Source organism: Rhinoraja longicauda, chromosome 12, assembly GCF_053455715.1.
Source record: "Rhinoraja longicauda isolate Sanriku21f chromosome 12, sRhiLon1.1, whole genome shotgun sequence".
Lineage (NCBI taxonomy): Eukaryota > Metazoa > Chordata > Chondrichthyes > Rajiformes > Arhynchobatidae > Rhinoraja > Rhinoraja longicauda.
The window spans coordinates 47,268,842-47,289,477 of NC_135964.1; the positions used below are offsets into that span (position 1 = coordinate 47,268,842).

General features: G+C 48.8%; 3 protein-coding genes across 3 annotated transcripts in view; 1 reads left to right on the forward strand and 2 right to left on the reverse strand.

Moving 5' to 3' along the window:
• The first annotated feature begins 1,610 nt into the window (after window positions 1-1,610).
• Window positions 1,611-20,636, forward strand: part of setd4 (SET domain containing 4) — a 77,468-nt gene continuing 58,442 nt past the window's right edge. The window contains exon 1 of the mRNA XM_078409694.1: window positions 1,611-1,691. The gene's annotated coding sequence lies outside the window, so the exon portion shown is untranslated. The remainder of the gene's footprint in view (window positions 1,692-20,636) is intronic.
• Window positions 1,719-6,227, reverse strand: LOC144598996 (carbonyl reductase [NADPH] 1-like). Its single transcript, XM_078409693.1, has 2 exons — window positions 5,784-6,227; window positions 1,719-2,615 (listed from the first exon to the last, which is right to left on the reverse strand). Exons 1-2 carry the CDS (start codon window positions 6,172-6,174, stop codon window positions 2,179-2,181), a joined length of 828 nt encoding a protein of 275 aa, XP_078265819.1. The 5' UTR covers window positions 6,175-6,227; the 3' UTR covers window positions 1,719-2,178.
• LOC144598995 (carbonyl reductase [NADPH] 1-like) lies at window positions 12,354-17,250 on the reverse strand. Its single transcript, XM_078409692.1, has 2 exons — window positions 16,816-17,250; window positions 12,354-13,151 (listed from the first exon to the last, which is right to left on the reverse strand). Exons 1-2 carry the CDS (start codon window positions 17,204-17,206, stop codon window positions 12,715-12,717), a joined length of 828 nt encoding a protein of 275 aa, XP_078265818.1. The 5' UTR covers window positions 17,207-17,250; the 3' UTR covers window positions 12,354-12,714.

Genomic DNA, 20,636 nt, shown 5'->3' on the forward strand with positions numbered 1-20,636 from the left:
GTCAGGATCGAACCGGGGTCTCCGGCGCTGCATTCGCTGTAAGGCAGCAACTCTACCGCTGCGCCACCGTGCCGCTTGTGATCCATGTCGAAGCATTCCCTGCATATCAGATACCTATCTAAAATCGTATCCACCTCCAACACCACCCCCGGCAGCATGGTCCAGGTACACACCACCGTCTTTGTAAAGAAAACTTGTCCTGCACACCTCCTTTAATCCTTGCCCCTCTCACCTGAAAGCTACGCCCTCTAGTCTTTGACAGTCTTATGAACATTTCCACCCTGGGGAAAAAGGTTGCACACCAGGGGCAATTTACAGAGGCCAATTAACACATCTTTGGGAAGCACCCGGAAGAAACCCATACGGTCACAGGGAGAACGTGCAAACACCACAGAAAGAGCGCCCGAGGTCAGGATCGAACCCAGGTCCTGCGAGGGGATTTGAGTATAGGAGCAGGGAGGTTCTGCTGCAGTTGTACAGGGCATTGGTGAGACCGCACCTGGAGTATTGCGTACAGTTTTGGTCTCCTAATCTGAGGAAAGACATTCTTGCCATAGAGAGAGTACAGAGAAGGTTCACCAGATTGATCCCTGGGATGGCAGGACTTTCATATGAAGAAAGACTGGATAGACTCGGCTTGTACTCGCTGGAATTTAGAAGATTGAGGGGGGGATCTTATAGAAACATACAAAATTCTTAAGGGGTTGGACAGGCTAGATGCAGGAAGATTGTTCCCGATGTTGGGGAAGTCCAGAACAAGGGGTCACAGTTTAAGGATAAGGGGGAAGTCTTTTAGGACCGAGATGAGAAAGTTTTTTTTCACACAGAGAGTGGTGAATCTGTGGAATTCTCTGCCACAGAAGGTAGTTGAGGCCAGTTCATTGGCTATATTTAAGAGGGAGTTAGATGTGGCCCTTGTGGCTAAAGGGATCAGGGGGTATGGAGAGAAGGCAGGTACGGGATACCGAGTTGGATGATCAGCCATGATCAAATTGAATGGCGGTGCAGGCTCGAAGGGCCGAATGGCCTACTCCTGCACCTATTTTCTATGTTTCTATGTCTCTGGCACTGTGAGGCAGCGGCTCTACCAGCCGCACCACTGTGCCACCAACATAAGATTGCACACTGAGAACAGACAAAACACAGGTGGGATGAGGTTGGAGGGCTCGATAGGGAGAGGTCGGGCGCCTATCCAGGGGAAGGTTGGCACACAAAGACTGCACTCATTCTAAAGTTTAAATTTAATTCAGGGCGGCACGGTGGAGTTGCTGACTTACAGCGCCAGAGACCCGGGTTCAATCCTGACTATGGGTGCTGTCGGTACGGAGTTTGTACGTTCTCCCTTAGACCGCGTGGGTTTTCTACGGGTGCTCCGGTTTCCTCCAACATTCCAAAAATGTACAAGTTTAGGATAGTGCTGGTGTACGGGGATCGTTGGTCAGCGCGGACTAGGTGGGCCGAACGGCCTGTTTCTGCACTGTATCTCTAAAGTAAAAGGTTTTAAGCAATACCTTTTGCATATCATAACTAAAATTAGAGCAAGGCTTCTTCCTGCTATCGTGTGCCATGTACTAAATCACTGCCTATTTTTCTGCCACTTCTTTAGTTCCCTGTAGAGGATGTAAACGGACTCACTTGTGCCCACTGGGGAATCCTGGAATCCATTTCTGCAGCTCGACTCTTTGTTCCAGGTAAAATACAACACAAAAATGTTTGTTTTAAGTGATTAATCTTTATTGGAGGAAAAAGAGGTTAACAAATCCATATAGAGCAACAAATCGGCAAGAATCACAATCTGAGCAGTCTGACGGTCTCGGCCTGAAACGTCACCCAGTCCTTCTCTCCAGAGATGCTGCCTTTCCTGCTGAGTTTCTCCAGCATTTTGTATCTGTCTTAAGAATCACAATATTTACTTCTGTCGATTTAAACCAGCGTCTGCAGTTCGTTCCTACATAGAGGGGGAGGGAGACGACTGCCGTGAGGGAGATGTGGTGGTGGGGGGGGGAGAACAAAGGGGGACCTGACGCGGAGGGAGAATTTGTAATCTTGTAAGCGCCCTTTATGGGTGACTACATGTATACCTTGGGTACGCAAACAAGAAATTTCACTGTGACAATAAAGTGTTAAATTAAATTCAATAGATTGTATTTGGAGCAATAAGTGTCCAATTCCTCATGTTTACCATGGCTGAACAGTTTTATCGCTTACATACTTTCCGTGTGGCCCTTCCGCACCTTCTGGTAGAAGGGCCAAGTAGACCGGGGTCACGGCCCCTTCTTCTGCCGTGCCCGGTGCATTAGGACCAGCCATGTCGGTTTTCACCCAACCGGGGCAGCAGGCGTTCAGCAGGATCTTGTCCGCCGGTCTCTCCTTACTCAGTCTCCGGGCGTGGATCATGGAGAGGACTGTGAGGCCCAGCTTGGTAATCCCGTAGGCCGAGGAAGGCCATCCCTGTTGGCTGTGAACCCCGTTCTTGGCGTCGTCGACGAACCTCTTCATCAGCTCCACCAGCTCGTCCTCGGTGATCGAAGTACTGCGGAATTTCTTTTGCAGTTCCGGGCTGCACTTCTGCAATGCACTGGCTCCACACATGCTGGACACGTTCACCACTCGACCTGCAGGTTTAAGAGGACAATTAAAATTGGTTTAACAAACAACGGGCATGGGAGAGCACGCCTCGGCAGTTTTCACCTCTAACAATGTTATGCTCTCTTCCCTTTCCCGAAAAACCTTTTCTGCATCAGAGGCATCGTTTCAAGTTTACTGTCAAATTCCAGCCTGAAAGAGCATTAAAAAAAAAATCATGGGAAATTTATGGGGCAGACCCATCGATCATTGTTTGGTTTAGTTCAGAGATACAGCATGGAAATAGGCCCTCAGCCCAACGAGTCCGCACCAACTAGCGATCCCCGTACTCTAACACTATCGCATACTAACATTATCCCACACACACTAGGGTTCATTTACATTTATACCTAGCCAATTAACCTACAAACCTGTACGACTTTGAGGTGTGGGAGAAAACCGATCTCGGAGGAATAAAAAACACACACAGGTCACGGGGGAGAATGTAGAACTCCATACAGACAAGCGCTCCTTATCAGGATCAAACCCGGGTCTCTGGCGCTGTAAGGCAGCAACTCTACCGTTGCACCACCCATTGCGTATGGGGGATTGAAAATAGAGCTTCATCGCATCTTCCAGCAATGTCCACAGCCTGTAGATCATAATTCTTCAAGTACAGACCCATGTACTACCCATATGCGAGTTCCATGGTCAGAAAAATGTTTTCTTCTCCTCCCAGTTAGCACTGTCTCTCTAAACTAAACTAAACCTAACCAAGTGAAATATGTGGTGCTGTTCCTCCCATTTGTGCTGGGCCTCACTCTGACAATGGAGGGGGCCCAGGTCTGAAAGGTCAGATTAGGAATGGGAGTGGGAGTTAAAGTGCTGAGCAACCGTAAAATCAGATAAGATTAAGCGGACTGAGCGGAGGTGTTCAGCGAAACGATCGCCGAGCCTGCGCTTGGTCTCGCCGATATACAAGAGTCGACACCTGGAACAGCGGATACAGTAGAAGAGGTTGGAGGAGGTGCAAGCGAACCTCTGCCTCACCTGAAAAGACTGTCGGGGTCCTTGGATGGAGTCGAGGGGGGAGGTACTAAACCTACTTGATCTCCCGGTGGCTCAGCACTTTAACTCCCCCTCCCATTCCCAATCTGACCTGGGCCACTTCCATTGTCAGAATGAGGCCCAGCGCAAATTGGAGGAACAGCACCTCATATTTCGCTTGGGCAGCTTACACCCCAGTACTACGAACATTGACTTCACTAACATCAAGTAGCTCGTGCTTTCCCTCTCTCTCCATCCCCTCCCCCTTCCCAGTTCTCCCACCTGTCTCACTGTCACCGACTACATTTTATCTCGTCAAGTCAAGTCAAGTTTATTTGTCACATATATATACACAAGATGTGCAGTGAAATGAAAGTGGCAACGCCTGCGGATTGTGCTAAACTACAAAACAGAATAGAAGAAAAAAAATTAACACAAAAAATAAATTAAATTAGTTCCTGGTGATGTGAGAGTTAACAGTCCTGATGGCCTGTGGGAAGAAACTCCGTCTCATCCTCTGTTTTCACAGCGTGACAGCGGAGGCGTTTGCCTGACCATAGCAGCTGGAACAGTCCGTTGCTGGGGTGGTAGGGGTCCCCCATAATGTTGCTGGCTCTGCACCTCTGTACCGTCCACTCCCCTGACATCAGTTTGAAGAAGGGTCTCGACCTGAAACATCACCCATTCCTTCTTTCCAGATGCTGCCTGTCCGACTGAATTCCTCCAGCATTTTGTGTCTACCTTCAATTTAAACCAGCATCTGCAGTTCTTTCCGACACATTGTCTTCTCTCAGTTTGTTTGCAGCTAAGCTTCCTGATTTTTGACCCCTCTTGACTCTTGGTAGAATCAAGAAGAAATACTTGTCTAAAATATATTGATTTGTGCCTTTAGTACACTTAAGGACCCAGTTTCTTCTGTTATCAGGCAACTATCCTATCACCAACTAGAGAGCATCCTGAGCTACTAGAACACAAGAAAATATGAGCAGGAGTAGGCCAACCGGCCCCTCGAGCCCGCTCCGCCATTCAATACGATCATGGCTGATCCTACCCCAACCCCCTTCCCCACTATCGCCCTTCTTCCCACCCAAAAGAACCGTGTGATCTCCTGGGAGAGGCAAAAAACCGGATAAAAACCCAAGCCAATTTGGGAAAAAATAATTCTACCTCATTGGAGACCCTCTGGCTATCTTTGATCGGAATTCTCTGGACTTTATCTTGCACTTTATGTTATTCATGTTATTCCCTTTAACATGTATCTGTACACTGTGGGTGGCTCAATTGTAAACATGTATTGTATTTTGTCCTTGATGAACTATTGCTTGTCATATATTCTGGGGGCTGCTAATTTTTCAATGGTCATGCAAACCTATTTTCCAACACTGATTGGAATTTTGTACCCTTACAATCTACTGAGTCGTCCATTCTTGATTAGTACAGATGTCAGAGGTTACGGGGAGAAGGCAGGAGAATGGGGTTAGGAGGGATAGTTCAGCCATGATTGAATGGCGGAGTAGACGATGGGCCAAATGACTTAATTCTGCTCCTATCATTTATGAACATGACTGAATGCCCTTCGCATACCACATTAAAAATTCAATCCCAAAGCAATCCTGGCCTCGACCTATCAAGGTGTGGCTTTTGGCCTATCGATTGCTGAACCCAAACTCCTTGCAACTTAAAAACAACTTTTTGTTTTCCTTCCTAGTACTGGTCAAAGGTTTTCGACATGAAACGCTATCTCTGTTTATCTTTGCACATGTGCCGATAATCTGAGGGCGTTGTTAAATTCCATTGCATTGGCCGTTCCTTTGGCCCACTTTCCAGCTTGAACTAGATCCGATTGTTATCTTACATTACCTTTTTTCATTGTTCACTTTACCGCCACATTCGACAACCCAACAAAATTGATCATCTAGGTGGAGGCAGAAGTTGCAGAAAAATACATAAAATGGCCAAGGAAAAAAAAGAATCCTGAAAGGTAGGAACCTTTCAGGATTCTTGTTTTTTCTTGGCCATTTTCTGCAAACTTCTGCCTCCACCTAGATTATTAATTTTGTCAGGGAGCTCAAAGTAAACCGAGTGCCTTACAGGGGCAATTAGGGGTAATACAAACGTGACCAAGTGCAGGAATCTGCACGTCAATAATCAGTGCCGTGCTCTCCACTCACCGTGAGGTTTGATAACGGTGAGGAGTTCTGTGCACATATCCCTGGTCCCAAAGAAGTTGGTCGCCATGGTCACCTCAGCTTGGGTGCCGAACGGGGTGGTGTCGGCATCTTTGAAGGCGATGCCGGCGTTGTTGACGAGGATATCGATGCCACCGTATTCCTGCAGCATGAAGGCCCGCAGCTGCCGGATACTCTTCGGGTCGCCGATGTCGAGCTGGTGGAAGCGCGGCTTCAGCTGCTCATCTTGCAGCTTCTGCACCGTCTGCTGCCCGCGGCCCTCGTCCCGGGCGGTGAGGAACACGTCGCCGTCGAACTGCCGGCACAGAGCCCGCACCACCTCCAGGCCGATGCCCTTGTTGGAGCCGCTCACCACCGCCACTCGCCTCGCCATGTCTGCCCCCACACCGCTTCCGGGTTGCCCGTCGCCCCCGCGCTGATTGGCTGCCGTGGAACGCTGCACTTTGGATACACTTGGCGGCCAGTGCGCAGGCGCCGCGGCCCAACGCTGCCGCCGCCCCCGCGCTGATTGGCTGCCTTGGAACGCTGCAACACTTGGCGGCCAGTGCGCAGGCGCCGCGGCCCAACGCTGCCTCCCCTCAGGACCGCAGTGTCAGGGCCTCTTGTAGTGGATATCATGGGACAGACAGCTCACGATGGAGACAACACTCAAACAAGAGAAGGGATATTGTTAAAAGAAAACTTCAAGCTGCTCCATGCCACCAGTAGTGTAAGAAAATAACTGCAGATGCTGGTACAAATCGAAGGTATTTATTGACAAAATGCTGGAGTAACTCAGCAGGTCAGGCAGCATCTCAGGAGAGAAGGAATGGGTGACGTTTCGGGTCGAGACCCTTCTTCAGACTGATGTCAGGGGGGCGGGACAAAGGAAGGATATAGGTGGAGACAGGAAGATAGAGAGAGAACTGGGAAGGAGGAGGGGAAGAGAGGGACAGAGGAACTATCTAAAGTTGGAGAAGTCGATGTTCATACCACTGGGCTGCAAACTGCCCAGGCGAAATATGAGTTGCTGTTCCTCCAATTTCCAGTGGGCCTCACTATGGCACTAGAGGAGGCCCATGACAGAAAGGTCAAACTGGGAATGGGAGGGGGAGTTGAAGTGCTAGGCCACCGGGAGATCAGGCACTGCAGGGGAATTACTCCATGGATCCTGTGGCGTGGTTCCCAGAGCAGACCGCCCAGCTTGTCTGGCAAAATGCCTCATCGCCAGAACTCACCAACAAGCACCAAGACCTGGCTTGGCTGGCGGTGAGGGGAGCCATCCCAGTCAGATCCTTCCTGCACCGCCGGAACCTCACTACCAGCGCACGCTGCCCTCGGGACGGCTGCTACGGAGAGGAGACGGTGGCCCACCTCTTCACAGAGTGTGGATTTGCCAAGAGAGTCTGGAGAGGTCTGCAGGGGTCCCTGTCACGATTCATTCCGAGCAGCTCCGTCACAGAGGACTCTGTGCTCTACGGACTGTTCCCAGGGACGCATTCCGAGACTGACATCGAGTGCTGCTGGAAGGTCATCAACTCGGTGAAAGACGCTCTTTGGTCTGCCCGATCCTTGTTGACCTCCAGGCGGAGCGAGCTGTCCGTCAAGGAATGTTGCCGACTAGCCCACTGCAGGAGTACGTGCTGAGGGATGCACTGAAGCTCGGTGCAGCCAACGCTAAGGCCCTGTGGGGGACGACCACAGTCTAGGGTCCTTCCGCTGCTGGACATGGGGGGGCAGGGTGTGGTGGAGAGAGACGCCCCTCCAAACAAGGGATACTGGGTAAATGTCTAAATGTAAGTAAATGTCTAAGTGAATGTCTGTATCAAATGTAACCTCCGGAAATGTCGGATGGGCTTGTTTAAAAATATGTTTTGTGAATGATATTTATTATTTGAATAAAGTATTTTTTGATTAAAAATTTTTTTTTAAAAAAAAATGCGGACCGAGCGCAGGTGTTCAGCGAAGCGATCGCCGAGCCTGCGCTTGGTTTCGCCGATGTAAATAAGTTGACATCTAGAGCAGCGGATGCAATAGATGAGGTGCAGGTGAACATTTGTCTCACCTGGAAAGACTCTTTGGGTCCTTGGATGGAGTTCAGGGGGGAGGTAAAGGGACAGGTGTTGCATCTCGTGTGGTTGCAGGGGAAAGTGCCCGGGGTTGGGGTGGTTTGGGTAGGAAGGGACGAGTGGACCAGGGAGTTACGGAGGGAATGGTCTCTGTGGAACGCAGAGAGGGTTGGGAAGATATGGCCAGTGGTGGGGTCCCGTTGTAGGTGACGGAAATGTTGGTGGATGATTTGTTGGATCCGCTGGCTGGTGGGGTGGAAGGTGAGAACGAGGGGGGATTCTGTCCTTGTTGCGAGTGGGGGGAGGGGGAGCAAGAGCAGAGCTGCAGGATGGAGAAGAGACCCTAGTGAGAGCCTCATCTAAACATAGCACAAAAAGTAAGGAAATTTGTGTTTGGTAGATTATTTCTTTGTTGTAACAATGCTTCTTGGCAATAAATCTTATACCGTTGGAAAGCCTGTTCATTTCCCTTTTAAATGGTGCCACATTTGTAAGGAACATGCATTTGTGGGATGAGCAGCAGAGCTGAGTATGTGGGTTGCGCCCATGAAAAACCTGCCAAATCTCTGCCAATGCCAAACAGCTTATTCTGCCATTGACTCTTGTTCGGTGTTGTTTGGTGGATTGGATGATTGAAGTCTGAAGAAACAAGACATATTGGCAATTTAACAATTTATTCATTTAATAAACAGGAGCCTCAGTAGCGTGTGGAAGAACCATACACAGCCACAACAGCCTGGCACCTCCTCCTCATGCTGGTCACCAGCCTGGTCACACACTGTTGTGGGATGGCATCCCATTCTTCAACCAGCATTTATCGCAAGTCAGCCAACGTGGTTGTGTTGGTCACTCTGGCACGAACAGCACGCCCAAGCTGATCCCACAAGTGTTCAATGGGGTTGAGGTCAGGACTGCCGGCAGGCCATTCCATCCTCTCCACTCCCAAATTCTGGAGGTAGTCTCTGAGAAACCCTGCTCTGTGGGGGCGAGCATTGTCATCTTGGAGGATAGAGTTCGGTCCCAGACTGTGGAGATATGGGATTGCCACTGGTTGCAGAATCTCATCTCTCTGCATTGAGATTGCCTCCAATGATGACAAGCCTCGTTTTTCCAGTGAGGGAGATGCCGCACCACACCATCACACTGCCTCCACCAAAAGATGTTACTCTATCGGTGCAGCAATCAGCATAGCATTCTCCGCGTCTTCTCCACACTTTGACCCTATGATCCAACTGCCGTAGGCAGAATCTGGACTCATCGCTGAACATAACGTTCCTCCACATGTTCAGGTTCCAGTGCACGTGTTGCCGACCTATGGCAGCCCTATGAGACCGGAGATCGGCTTTGTGCAGTCTGTTCCGAATTGTCTGGGCAGAGAGCCGTCGGCCATATGGTCCTGCAAACCTTGACTGCAAATCTGTAGAAGACAGCCTACGTTTCCTAAGTGCTGACAGGGTGAGGAAACGGTCTTCTTCGGGTGTCGTCTTCTTGGGACGCCCACTTCGCGGCCTGTCTCTGACATCCCCCGTTATATGGAACTTGGCCTTCACTTTGGAGATGGTACTAGGGCTCACTCCAAATAATGCTGCAACTTGGTTTTGCGGAACACCAGCTTGAAGTTGCCCTATCGCACGGGCCCTATCCAGATCAGTCATACGTGGGATGCCGATTCTTGGAGCAGACACCTACTGACCACTGTAGCAGGGCCCATGCTCACAGATGCTGCCAATCAGGCACCTGATTGTCAGCACCTGGGGGTACCAGAAGCTCAAAACAAGAGTCAATAGCAACAGCAGAATAAGCTGTTTGGCATTGGCAGAGAAGATTTGGCAAATTTTTCATGGGCGCAACCCATATACTCAGCTCTGCTGCTCATCCCACAAATGCATGTTCCTTACAAATGTGGCACCATTTAAAAAGGAAATAAACACGCTTTCCAACGGTGTAAGACTTATTGCCAAGAAGCATTGTTACAACAAAGAAATAATCTACCAAACACAAATTTCCTTACTTATTCTGCTATGTTTTTATAATGGAGGAGGGGAAGCCCCGTTTCCTGAAGAACGAGGACATCTCTGAAGCCCTAGTGTGAAACACCTCATCCTGGGCGCAGATGCGGCGTAGACGGAGGAATTGGCAGCCTCCTTTCAATGATGTCCTGCTGAGTCGTAGAGTGATACAGTGTAGAAACAGGCCCTTCGGCCCAACTTATCCACACCGGCCAACCATGTCAAGTCAATTTTATTTGTATAGCACATTTTTTTAAAACCCACGTTGACCAAAGTGCTGTACATCAGTTCGGGTACGAACATACAATGGCACACAAACATAACAGCACATACATAAACATTTCACAGCGCCCCCTCAGAGGGCCTCAAACGCTAGGGAGTAGAAATAGGTTTTGAGCCTGGACTTAAAGGAGTCGATGGAGGGGGCAGTTCTGATGGGGAGAGGGATGCTGTTCCACAGTCTAGGAGCTGCAACCGCAAAAAAGTTCCACCTACACTAGTCCCACCGCCTGCGCTTTTGGTCCATATTCCTCCAAACCTGTCCTATCCAAGCCCTGCACTGGCCCTATCCCTGAACTCTATCTCCGTAACATTGATGACTGCATCGGTGCTACCTCCTGCACCCACCCAGAACGCATGGACGTCATCAACTTCGCCACCAATTTTCATCCTGCACTCAAATTTATTTGGACCATCTACAACACCTCCCTCCCCATTCTTCATCTCACAGTCTCCATCACAAGAAATAGACTATTGACGGACGTCTATTACAAACCCACTGACTCCCACAACTATCTCAACTGCACTTCTTCCCACCCTGCTTCCAGCAAAGACTCTATGCCCTACTACCAATTCCTCCGTCTACGCCGCATCTGCGCCAAAGATGAGGTGTTCCATACTAGAACATCCGAGATGTCTTCTTTCTTCAGGGAACGGGGGCTCCCCTCTCCCATCATAGATGAGGCCCTCACTCGTGTCTCCTTGGTACCCCGCAGCTCCGCCCTTGCTACCCCTCGTCGCAATAGAGACGGAGTCCCCCTAGTCCTTACATTCAACCCCATCAGCCGTCGCATACGACACATAATCCCCCGAAATTTCCGCAACCTCTAACGGGATCCCACCACTAGCCACCTTTTCCCATCGCCACCCCTTTCCGCCTTCCGTAGAGACCGTTCCCTCTGCAACTCCCTGGTCAACTCATCCCTTCCCACCCAAACCACCCCCTCCCCAGGTACTTTCCCCAGCAACCGCATAAGATGCAACACCTGTCGCTGTACCTCCTCCCTCGACTGTCCAGGGACCCTGACAGCCCTTTCAGGTTAGGCAGAGGTTCACTTGCACCTCCTCCAACCTCATCTACTGTATCCATTGTTCAAGATGTGGACTCTTATACATCGGCGAGACCAAACGCAGACTCAATTCAATGTGATCATGGCTGATCATCCACAATCAGTACCCCGTGTATGTGTGTGTGAATATATGATTACAATCGAGCCTGTTAGTGTGTAGATACCTTCCCAGTTCTCCAACCAGTCTGATTGTCCCTGGTTACATTTTATCTGTTTGCTTTGTTGTTACCTTCTCCGAGCTAACAATTATCTATTCTACATTTTCCTTGATCTCCACCCTCTTTGATGTCTCGTTCTCACACCTTACACTTCCTTATCTCTTCTCCCCCCTCCCCTGACTCTCAGTCTGAAGAAGTGTCTCGACCCGAAATGTCACCCATTCCTCTCCAGATTGGTTTAAACCAGCATCTGCAGTTCTTTCCTGGACATGATAAGGGAATAACGTTTAGTGCAAGGTAAAGCCAGCAAAGTCTGATCACTGAGAGTCCCCAGTGTGGTAGATAGTAGTTCAGGACTGTTCTCTGGTTGTGGTGGGATGATTCAGTTGCCTGATAACAGCTGGGAAGAAACTGTCCCCGAATCTGGAGGTGTGCTTTTTCACACTTCTATACCTTTTGCTTGTTGGGAGAGGGGAGAAGATAGAGAGGCCGGGGTGTGACTTGTCCTTGATTATGCTGCTGGCCTTGCCGAGGCAGCGCGAGGTGTAAATGGAGTCAATGGAAGGGAGGTTGGTTTGTGCGATGGTCTGGGCTGCATCCACAATTCTCTGCAATTTCTTGCGGTCTTGGATGGAGCTGTTCCCAAACCTGCTGTGATGCATCCTGATAAAGTGCTTTCTATGGTGCATCCGTAGAAATAGATGAGAGTTGTAACTTAACACTATATTCTGCACTATTTATTTTCTCATTGCTCTGTCATGCCTGTGAATGGTTTGTTTATCCTCATCTACAGTACGATTTACTTAGACACCTCACAAAATGTTTTTTTCCCCTATATCTCAGTACACAGGTCAATAACAAAGCAATCTACAGCAGTGCTTAGCAAAGAATGAAGGCAGCATTCCCCTTGTCCTCTCCATATAGTGCCCAGGGGCGCCAATTGATCGCCTCATGCTCTTTTCTCCAAGGAAAAACACAAAACATGGGATAAAGTGATGATCTTTATTGAAAATATTTTAAATTCATTACAATCTGTTAGGTTGAAAAGTAACTACAAATTTGCAAGAATCAGCAGGACATCAGGAATAGTCTTCGGAACTTTCAACGGATATTTTTAAGGCAGAGATAGATTCTTGATTAGTATGGGTGTCAAGGGTTATGTGGTGAAGGCAGGAGAATGGCCTACTCCTGCACCTATTGTCTATTGAGAATAGGGTTAGGAGGGAAGGATCGATCAGCCATGATTGGATGGCAGAGAGGACTTGATGGGCCGAATGGCCCAATTCTGCTCCTATCACTTCTGACCTTTGCTCGTTCCCTTTATTCCCAATGACCTGTGCTCTTCCAGCTTACCATTCCTGAACAGTTTTATTGCTTACAAACTCTCCGTGTGGTCCTTGCGCATCTTCCGACAGAAGGGCCAAGTAGACCGGGGTCACGGCCCCTTCTTCTGCCGTGCCCGGTGCGTTAGGACCAGCCATGTCGGTTTTCACCCAACCGGGGCAGCAGGCGTTCAGCAGGATCTTGTCCGCCGGCCTCTCCTTACTCAGTCTCCGGGCGTGGATCATGGAGAGGACTGTCATGCCGATCTTTGAGACCCCGTAGGCCGAGGAAGGCCACCCCTGTTGGGGGTGAACCCCGTTCTTGGCGTCGTCGACAAACTTCTTCATCAGCTCCACCAGCTCGTCCTCAGTGATTGTGGGACTGCGGAATTTCTTTTGGAGTTCCGGGCTGCATTTGTGTAGTGCTCCCTTGCTCTCGGTGCTGGATACATTCACCACTCTCCCTGCAAAAGTTAAAAACAAATCAAAACATTAGGCACAAGGAGCGTACACCGAGGTGCATGGGGTCATGGAGGCAAGGAACTGCAGATGAACGAATGAACAAACGATACTTTATTGCCACATGTGACAAGTCACAGTGATATTCTTTGTTTTGCATACCCAAGGTATGCAAAGAGTCGCCACATAAAGGGCACCGACAATGTTGCAAAGTACCCCATGTCAGGTCACCCTTTGTTCTCCCCCCCCCCTCCCCCCACACAGCAGTTCCCCAACACCGGATCCTCCTTTGTTCTCTCTTCCCTCCCACCCCCCCGGATCTGAAGAAGGGTCTCGACCCAAAACACCACCCATTCCTTTTCTCCAGAGATGCTGCCTGTCCCGCTGAGTTACTCCTGCTTTTTGTGTCTACCTTCAGTTTAAACCAGCATCTGCAGTTCCTTCTTACACATTATCACAGCTCCCTCGGTACCAGAATTCTTGAGATGTTTCTTTAAATGTGGTATTCCACCACACAGTGGCATTGTGTCCCAGCAGGGAATGTGTATTGGAACAAAACGGTCAAGGACACTAAGTGCTGGCGAAACTCAGCAGGTCAGGCAACATCTCTGGAGAACATGTAAATGTGGCGTTTCGGGATGGGTCTCAATCTCCAGATTTGAGGACAGTTTCTTCCCGGCTATTATCAGGCAACTGAATCATCCTACCACAACCAGAGAGCAGTCCTGAACTACCATCTACCTCATCGGTGACCCTTGGACTATCCTTGATCGGACTTTGCTGGCTTTACCTTGTACTGAACGTTATTCCCTTATCATGTATTCACTTGAGTTTAAAAGGATGAGAGGGAATCTTTTAGAAACATATAAAATTATAAAAGTCAAGTCAAGTCAATTTATTTGTATAGCACATTTAAAAACAACCCACGTTGACCAAAGTGCTGCACATCTGACTAGGAAAAAAAAAGAAACATACAGTGGCAGGCAGCCAAACACAACGGCGCGGCCATCTTGAACAAAATGTTAATTCAATCACCCACAGTCCAACAATAAAAGCACTAAACAGGCACCCAAATTACCCAACTGGGTAAAAGGACTGGGCAAGCTAGATGCAGGAAAAATCTTCCCAATGTTGGGGGGGGGGGGGGAGTCCAGAATCAGGGGCCACAGTCTAAGAATAAAAGGGAGGCCATTTAAAACTGAGGTGAGAAAAAAACTTTTTCGCCCAGAGAGTTGTGAATTTGTGGAATTCTCTGCCATAGAAGGCAGTGGAGGCCAATTCACTGGATGAATTTAAAAGCGAGTTAGATAGAGCTCTAGGGCTAGCAGAATCAAGGGATATGGGGAGAAAGCAGGCACGGGTTACTGATTGTGGATAATCAGCCATGATCACAATTAATGGTGGTGCTGGCTCGAAGAGCCAAAGGCCTCCTCCTGCACCTATTTTCTATGTATCTCTACACTGTAAATGGCTCAATTGTAATCATGTATTGTCTTTCTGCTCAATGGTTAGCTCGCAACAAAAGCTTTTCACTGTACCGATACACGTAATGATAAACTAAACTGAATGAATCACAAACGTCACCTATCCATGTTCTCCAGAGATGCTACTTAAGCTACTGAGTTACACCAGCACTCAGTGTCCTTCATATAAACCAGCATCTTCAGTTTCTTGATGCTACAAAACAGTCAATTATTTCCATGCTTATTTTCTCAGAGGGCCAGAATCCTTCCCGTCAGTTACAAGAAACCTCCATAGGAGTCACATAAAATCCCAAGTAAAACATTACTTGTGCTGATCCTTGACAAAGCAACGTGATTTCAATACATCTCAATACACAGCTCTTCACACAGTTTACTAAAGGCCTCGTCAAGTTTCTACGCATCTTCTTGCGAGCAATGCTGGCGATAGCCTCGGTACATTGTGCAACAAATGCACAGCTGCATCACATTGCTCTTGCCTTCTCTCAAACACTGCAAAGTCCAAAACTTAACGACCCTGTTAGTTTAAAATCAGTTGCAAAGCACTTTTAGAATTTATAATGAAGTGACAGAGCACAAAGGGAAATTTCACCTGATTTAAGAGAGGCAATATGGTTTAGTCTTTGGTGTATGTGAACTTGCAGAAGGTATTTAATAAGGTAAGATTCCAAACTAAAAAACATGAAATTGACAGCAAATTATTAAACTGCTTGCCATTTGTATTCAGGATAGCAAGTTATCCTGTGGTTTAGTTCAGTTTATTATTAGTAGAGTGAAAAGCTTTTGTTTGTGTGCTATCCAGTCAATGAAAAGACTGCAGCACGGTGGCGCAGCGGTAGAGTTGCTGCCATACTGCGCCAGAGACCCGGGTGCCCTGACTACGGGTGCTGTCAGTACGGAGTTTGTACGTTCTCCCCGTGACTTTTGTGCGTTTACTCCGGGATCTCCGGTTTCCTCCTACACTCCAAAGACGTAGAGGCTTGTAGGTTAAATTGGCCTGGTATAATTGTATATTCCCTCTGAACCATTCCAATCAACGCATCTGTCTGAATGTTATTTATTGGTTGTGTTTGTACCTCTATCTACCATGTGCTCATTCCATAAATTCCACCACCTTCAAATCATTCCACTCTCAACTTAAACTTATGACCTCTACTATTACAGTCCACTATCCTCGGAAAAACTGTGACCATTCACCTTATCTAGGTCCCACGTGATTTTATATATCTCTGTAAGGTCACTCCTCACCCTTCTATGCTCCAGGGCGAAAAAAAGCCCCAGTCTATCCAGCCTTATAATGCCAAGTCTCCGCTCCTCATAACATCCTTGTGAGGCTGTTTTGTGTCCTTTTCCGAGTTAATGCCATGTTTCCTCCAGCTAGGCAGCGAGAACTGCACACGACACTCCAAGTGCAGAAAGGACCTGCAGATGCTGGTTTAAGATAGACGCAAATAGCTGGAGTAACTCAGCGGGTCAGGCAGCAAGCATCTCTAGAGAAAAGGAACAGGTGACATTTTTGGGTCGAGACCCTTCTTCAGACTGAGAGCCAGGGGAAAGGGAAACGAGAGATATAGATGTACATCTCTATTCCTTGAATCTCATTCTCTTGGGTCTCGACCCGAAACATGATACTCCAAGTGTGGTCTCACTAACCTTTTGTGCAGTCATAACACGATGACCTAACTTAATGCCCTGGCCAAATGTGCCAAACACCTTCGTCCCTCCTCATTTACCCGTGTTGCTATAGTCAGAAATTGATATACGTGCCCTCTTACATATTAATTCTATAACATTCCCCAGTGCCCTGCCATTTCCCGTGTATATCTGTCCAATCTCCCAAAATGCAGCATTTCGCATTCCATCGGCCGATCCTTTGCTACACTTTCCAGCTTGAACTAGATCCGATTGTTATCTTACATGACTTCACTGTCTTCGCTGTCCATTTTACCGCCAATGTTGGTGTCATCGACAAGCCTACTAACCAACAAAATTAATAATCTAGACTGGAGGCAGAAGTTTGCAGAAAAATACATAAAATAGCCAAGGAAACAAAAGAATCCCGAAAGGTTCCTATGGTCAGGGAGCTCAAAGTAAACCAAGTGCCTTACAGGGGCAATTAGGGGTAATACAAACGTGACCAAGTGCAGGAATCTGCACGTCAATAATCAGTGCCGCGCTCTCCACTCACCGTGAGGTTTGATAACGGTGAGGAGTTCTGTGCACATATCCCTGGTCCCAAAGAAGTTGGTCGCCATGGTCACCTCAGCTTGGGTGCCGAACGGGGTGGTGTCGGCATTTTTGAAGGCGATGCCGGCGTTGTTGACGAGGACATCGATGCCACCGTATTCCTGCAGCATGAAGGCCCGCAGCTGCCGGATACTCTTCGGGTCGCCGATGTCGAGCTGGTGGAAGCGCGGCTTCAGCTGCTCCTCTTGCAGCTTCTGCACCGTCTGCTGCCCGCGGCCCTCGTCCCGGGCGGTGAGGAACACGTCGCCGTCGAACTGCCGGCACAGAGCCCGCACCACCTCCAGGCCGATGCCCTTGTTGGAGCCGCTCACCACCGCCACTCGCTTCGCCATGTCTGCCCCCACACCGCTTCCGGGTTGCCCGTCGCCCCCGCGCTGATTGGCTGCCGTGGAACGCTGCACTTTGGATACACTTGGCGGCCAGTGCGCAGGCGCCGCGGTGTGACCATTGCCTTCTCCAACTTCAAGCAACCCTTCAACCTCCCCCTCTCTCTCTCCTTTCCTCCCCCTCTCTCTCTCCTTTCCTCCCCCTCTCTCTCTCCTTTCCTCCCCCTCTCCTTTCCTCCCCCTCTCTCTCTCCTTCCCTCCCCCTTCCCAGTTCTCCGACCAGTCTGACTGTCCTCTTGATTAAATTTGACCTGTCTGCTTCGTTGTCACTGAAGAAGGATCTCGACCCGAAACGTCACCCATTTCTTCTCTCCAGAGATACTGCCTGACCCGCTGAGTTACTCCAGCTTTTTGACAATAGACAATAGGTGCAGGAGGAGGCCATTCGGCCCTTCGAGCCAGCACCGCCATTCAATGTGATCATGGCTGATCATTCTCAATCAGTACCCCGTTCCTGCCTTCTCCCCATACCCCCTGACTCCGCTATCCTTAAGATCTCTATCCAGCTCTCTCTCTTGAATGCATTCAGAGAATTGGCCTCCACTGCCTTCTGAGGCAGAGAATTCCACAGATTCACAACTCTCTGACTGAAAAAGTTTTTCCTCATCTCAGTTCTAAATGGCCTACCCCTTATTCTTAAACTGTGGCCCCTTGTTCTGGACTCCCCCAACATTGGGAACATGTTTCCTGCCTCTAACGTGTCCAACCCCCTAATAATCTTATACGTTTATTGTTTTGTGTCTATCTTATACATTTTGTGTCTATCTTCGGTTTAAACCAGCATCTGCAGTTCCTTCTTACACATTCCATCCATTACTTCCCAGGCTTTGTCCTACCCATTCTCCCTTACAGCTTTCACTCCCCCCCCCCCCCCACACACACACACAGTCAGTCTGAAGGAGGGAACCAACCCAAAACGTCATCTACCTGTGAGTGTTCTCCAGGGATGCAGCCTGTCCCACTGAGTTACTCCAGCATTTTGTGTCTGCTTCGTTGTCAACTCCCGCCAGCTAACCATGATCGATTCTTGCCACCACGAGGAGCAGCTCCAACATCCACCACCTCTCCGACCCTTCACCGCCTTCCCGGCCGAACCCAGGCCCGGACCACCGAAACTGCCGCGGCCGCCAACTCACACAGCCTCCCTGGGACCACCGCTGTTGTTGCCGACCTTCACTGTCTCCACGGGGCCACCGATGCAGTTGCCACCGACCCGTATCTCTACTCCAGCCCACAGATCCCACAGCCGAACACCAGGCCTTAATCTCAAACACCACTCCTGATTTCATCACTTCTGGCTGACTGCCTTCCACAGCCTCCAACCTTATCGTTTCGCAGCCCCACACAGCCCGTTTTTACCTTCTCCCCAAAGTTCACAAACGCAACTGTCCTGGCAGACTCATTGTTTCTGCTTGCTCCTGTCCCACGGAAATGATTCCCACGTACCTTGACTCCATCCTGTCCCCCCTGGTCCAATCTCTCCCGACCTATGTCCAAGATACCTCGCATGCCCTTCGTCTCTTTAATGACTTCCGCTTTCTGAGCCCTCACACCCTCATCCTTACTGTGGACGTTCAGTCACTCCACACCTCCACCCCCCACCAGGAAGGCCTTAAAGCCCCCTGTTTCTTCCTCAACTGCAAAACCATCCAATTTCCATGTACTAACACTCTACTCCGTGTAGCGGCACTAGTCCTAACCCTCAACAACTTCTCCTTTGACTCCTCCCACTTCCTCCAAGTCCAAGGCGTAGCTATGGGCACCCGCATGGGCCCCGAGCTATGCCTGCCTCTTTGTAGGGTACGTTGAACAATCCAATTAAATCTTTTCCCTTTCACCTTGAACCTATGTCCTCTGGTCCTCGATTCCCCTACTCTGGGCAAGAGTAGACACTGTATAGACGCTGAGAATGCCGGAAGAGTTTTTGCATTGTCCTTGTTTTATATATGTGTAAGAAGGGATTGCAGATGCTGGTTTAAACCAAGGATAGACCCAAAAAGCTGGAGTAACTCAGTGGGACAGGGAGCATCTCTGGAGAGAAGGAATGGGTGATGTTTCGGGTCAAGACCCTTCTTCATCCCGCTGAGTTACTCCAACTTTTTGTGTCTTATCTTGTTTTGTAAATGTTTGGTACATACTTTTTATTCTGAATAATATTTATTAAATCAGTTTTCTTTGATAATTTCCTGTAATATTAGTTTTGCCAGATTATTTTTTATCTATATACGAAAACTCTTGTTTGTTTGTTTGTTTGTTCCTGAACTACAGCCAAAACAGTACACAATAGCGCAACAATTTTAGGCCCACCTTACTCACCGTTGCCCCTTTGGTACTAATGGAAGAAGTTTCATTGAAATTGGTGTTCAATTTTTAAAGTCATTCATATTTTAAAGTTTAAATCTATCTCCTTGGGAGGGGGGGATGGAGGGGGGGAGGAGGGAGGATAAGGGGGGTTGAGGAGGATGAAGTGGGGGGAAGGGGGGAGGGAGGTGGAGGGGGGAGGGGGAGGGTGGGGGGAGGGGCAGAGGAGAGGGTGCTACACCAATGCAGGAGAGGTTCGGGCCCAACGTGTCCACTTGGTTTAGTTCCCACTAAAGGGAACCACGAACCAAATCAGAATTCCCTGATTAAACCGGGATTTCCGAAACGGTGGTAACGTTTACTTGCTTGGTTTTGAAACCATTTTGATTTTAGTGGCCTATCCCAACCACAATCTAGAGCAAAAGTAGCAAAGTATTTCTAAATACCAGAGTTAACGGGGCGTGTCCAATGAAGGCTGGGCTCGCTCTGGAAGAAAACTCCCAGATTTGAAGCACAAATTTTATTTTGCCAATTTTTTAATCTCCAAGACTAAAGTCTATTTGCAATAAAAAAGACACTTTTTAACAAACAAAAACTGTGCAAAACGCTTAATATTTTCTCAGTGGCTATGCACAAAATGATGGAGTAACTCAGCAGGTCAGGCAGCATCTCAGGAGAGAAGGAATGGGTGACGTTTCGGGTCGAGACCCTTCTTCAGACTGACATAGTGGCTATGCATTCAATATTGCTAGTGTTGTACCCAGTAGTGTTCCTGTTCCTTTATACATGGCACTGTTGCCACTCATTTGGGGTGAGGCCTGAGGTGATCTCCCTTCCCTTGTTTGAAGGGTGTCCCCACCTGGGCACCCGGTGGTGCAGCGGTAGAGTTGCTGCCTTACTGCGCCAGAGACCCGGGTTTGATCCTGACTACGGGTGCTTGTCTGTATGGAGTTTGTACGTTCTCTCCCCGTGACCTCCGTGGGTTTTCTCCAGGATCTCCGGTTTCCTCCCACACTCCAAAGACATGGAGGTTTGTAGGTTAATTGGCTTGGTAAATTGTAAATTGTCCCTACTG

What these genes read in the sequence shown, in the direction of transcription:
- LOC144598996 (XM_078409693.1), bottom strand. Translation starts at nt 6,174, where the DNA reads ATGGCGAGGCGAGTGGCGGTGGTGAGCGGCTCCAACAAGGGCATCGGC. An exon ending in CACCGTTATCAAACCTCACG is followed by an intron (nt 2,616 to 5,783) that starts GTGAGTGGAGAG and finishes TTAAACCTGCAG; the next exon opens with GTCGAGTGGTGAACGTGTCC.
- LOC144598995 (XM_078409692.1), bottom strand. Translation starts at nt 17,206, where the DNA reads ATGGCGAAGCGAGTGGCGGTGGTGAGCGGCTCCAACAAGGGCATCGGC. An exon ending in CACCGTTATCAAACCTCACG is followed by an intron (nt 13,152 to 16,815) that starts GTGAGTGGAGAG and finishes TAACTTTTGCAG; the next exon opens with GGAGAGTGGTGAATGTATCC.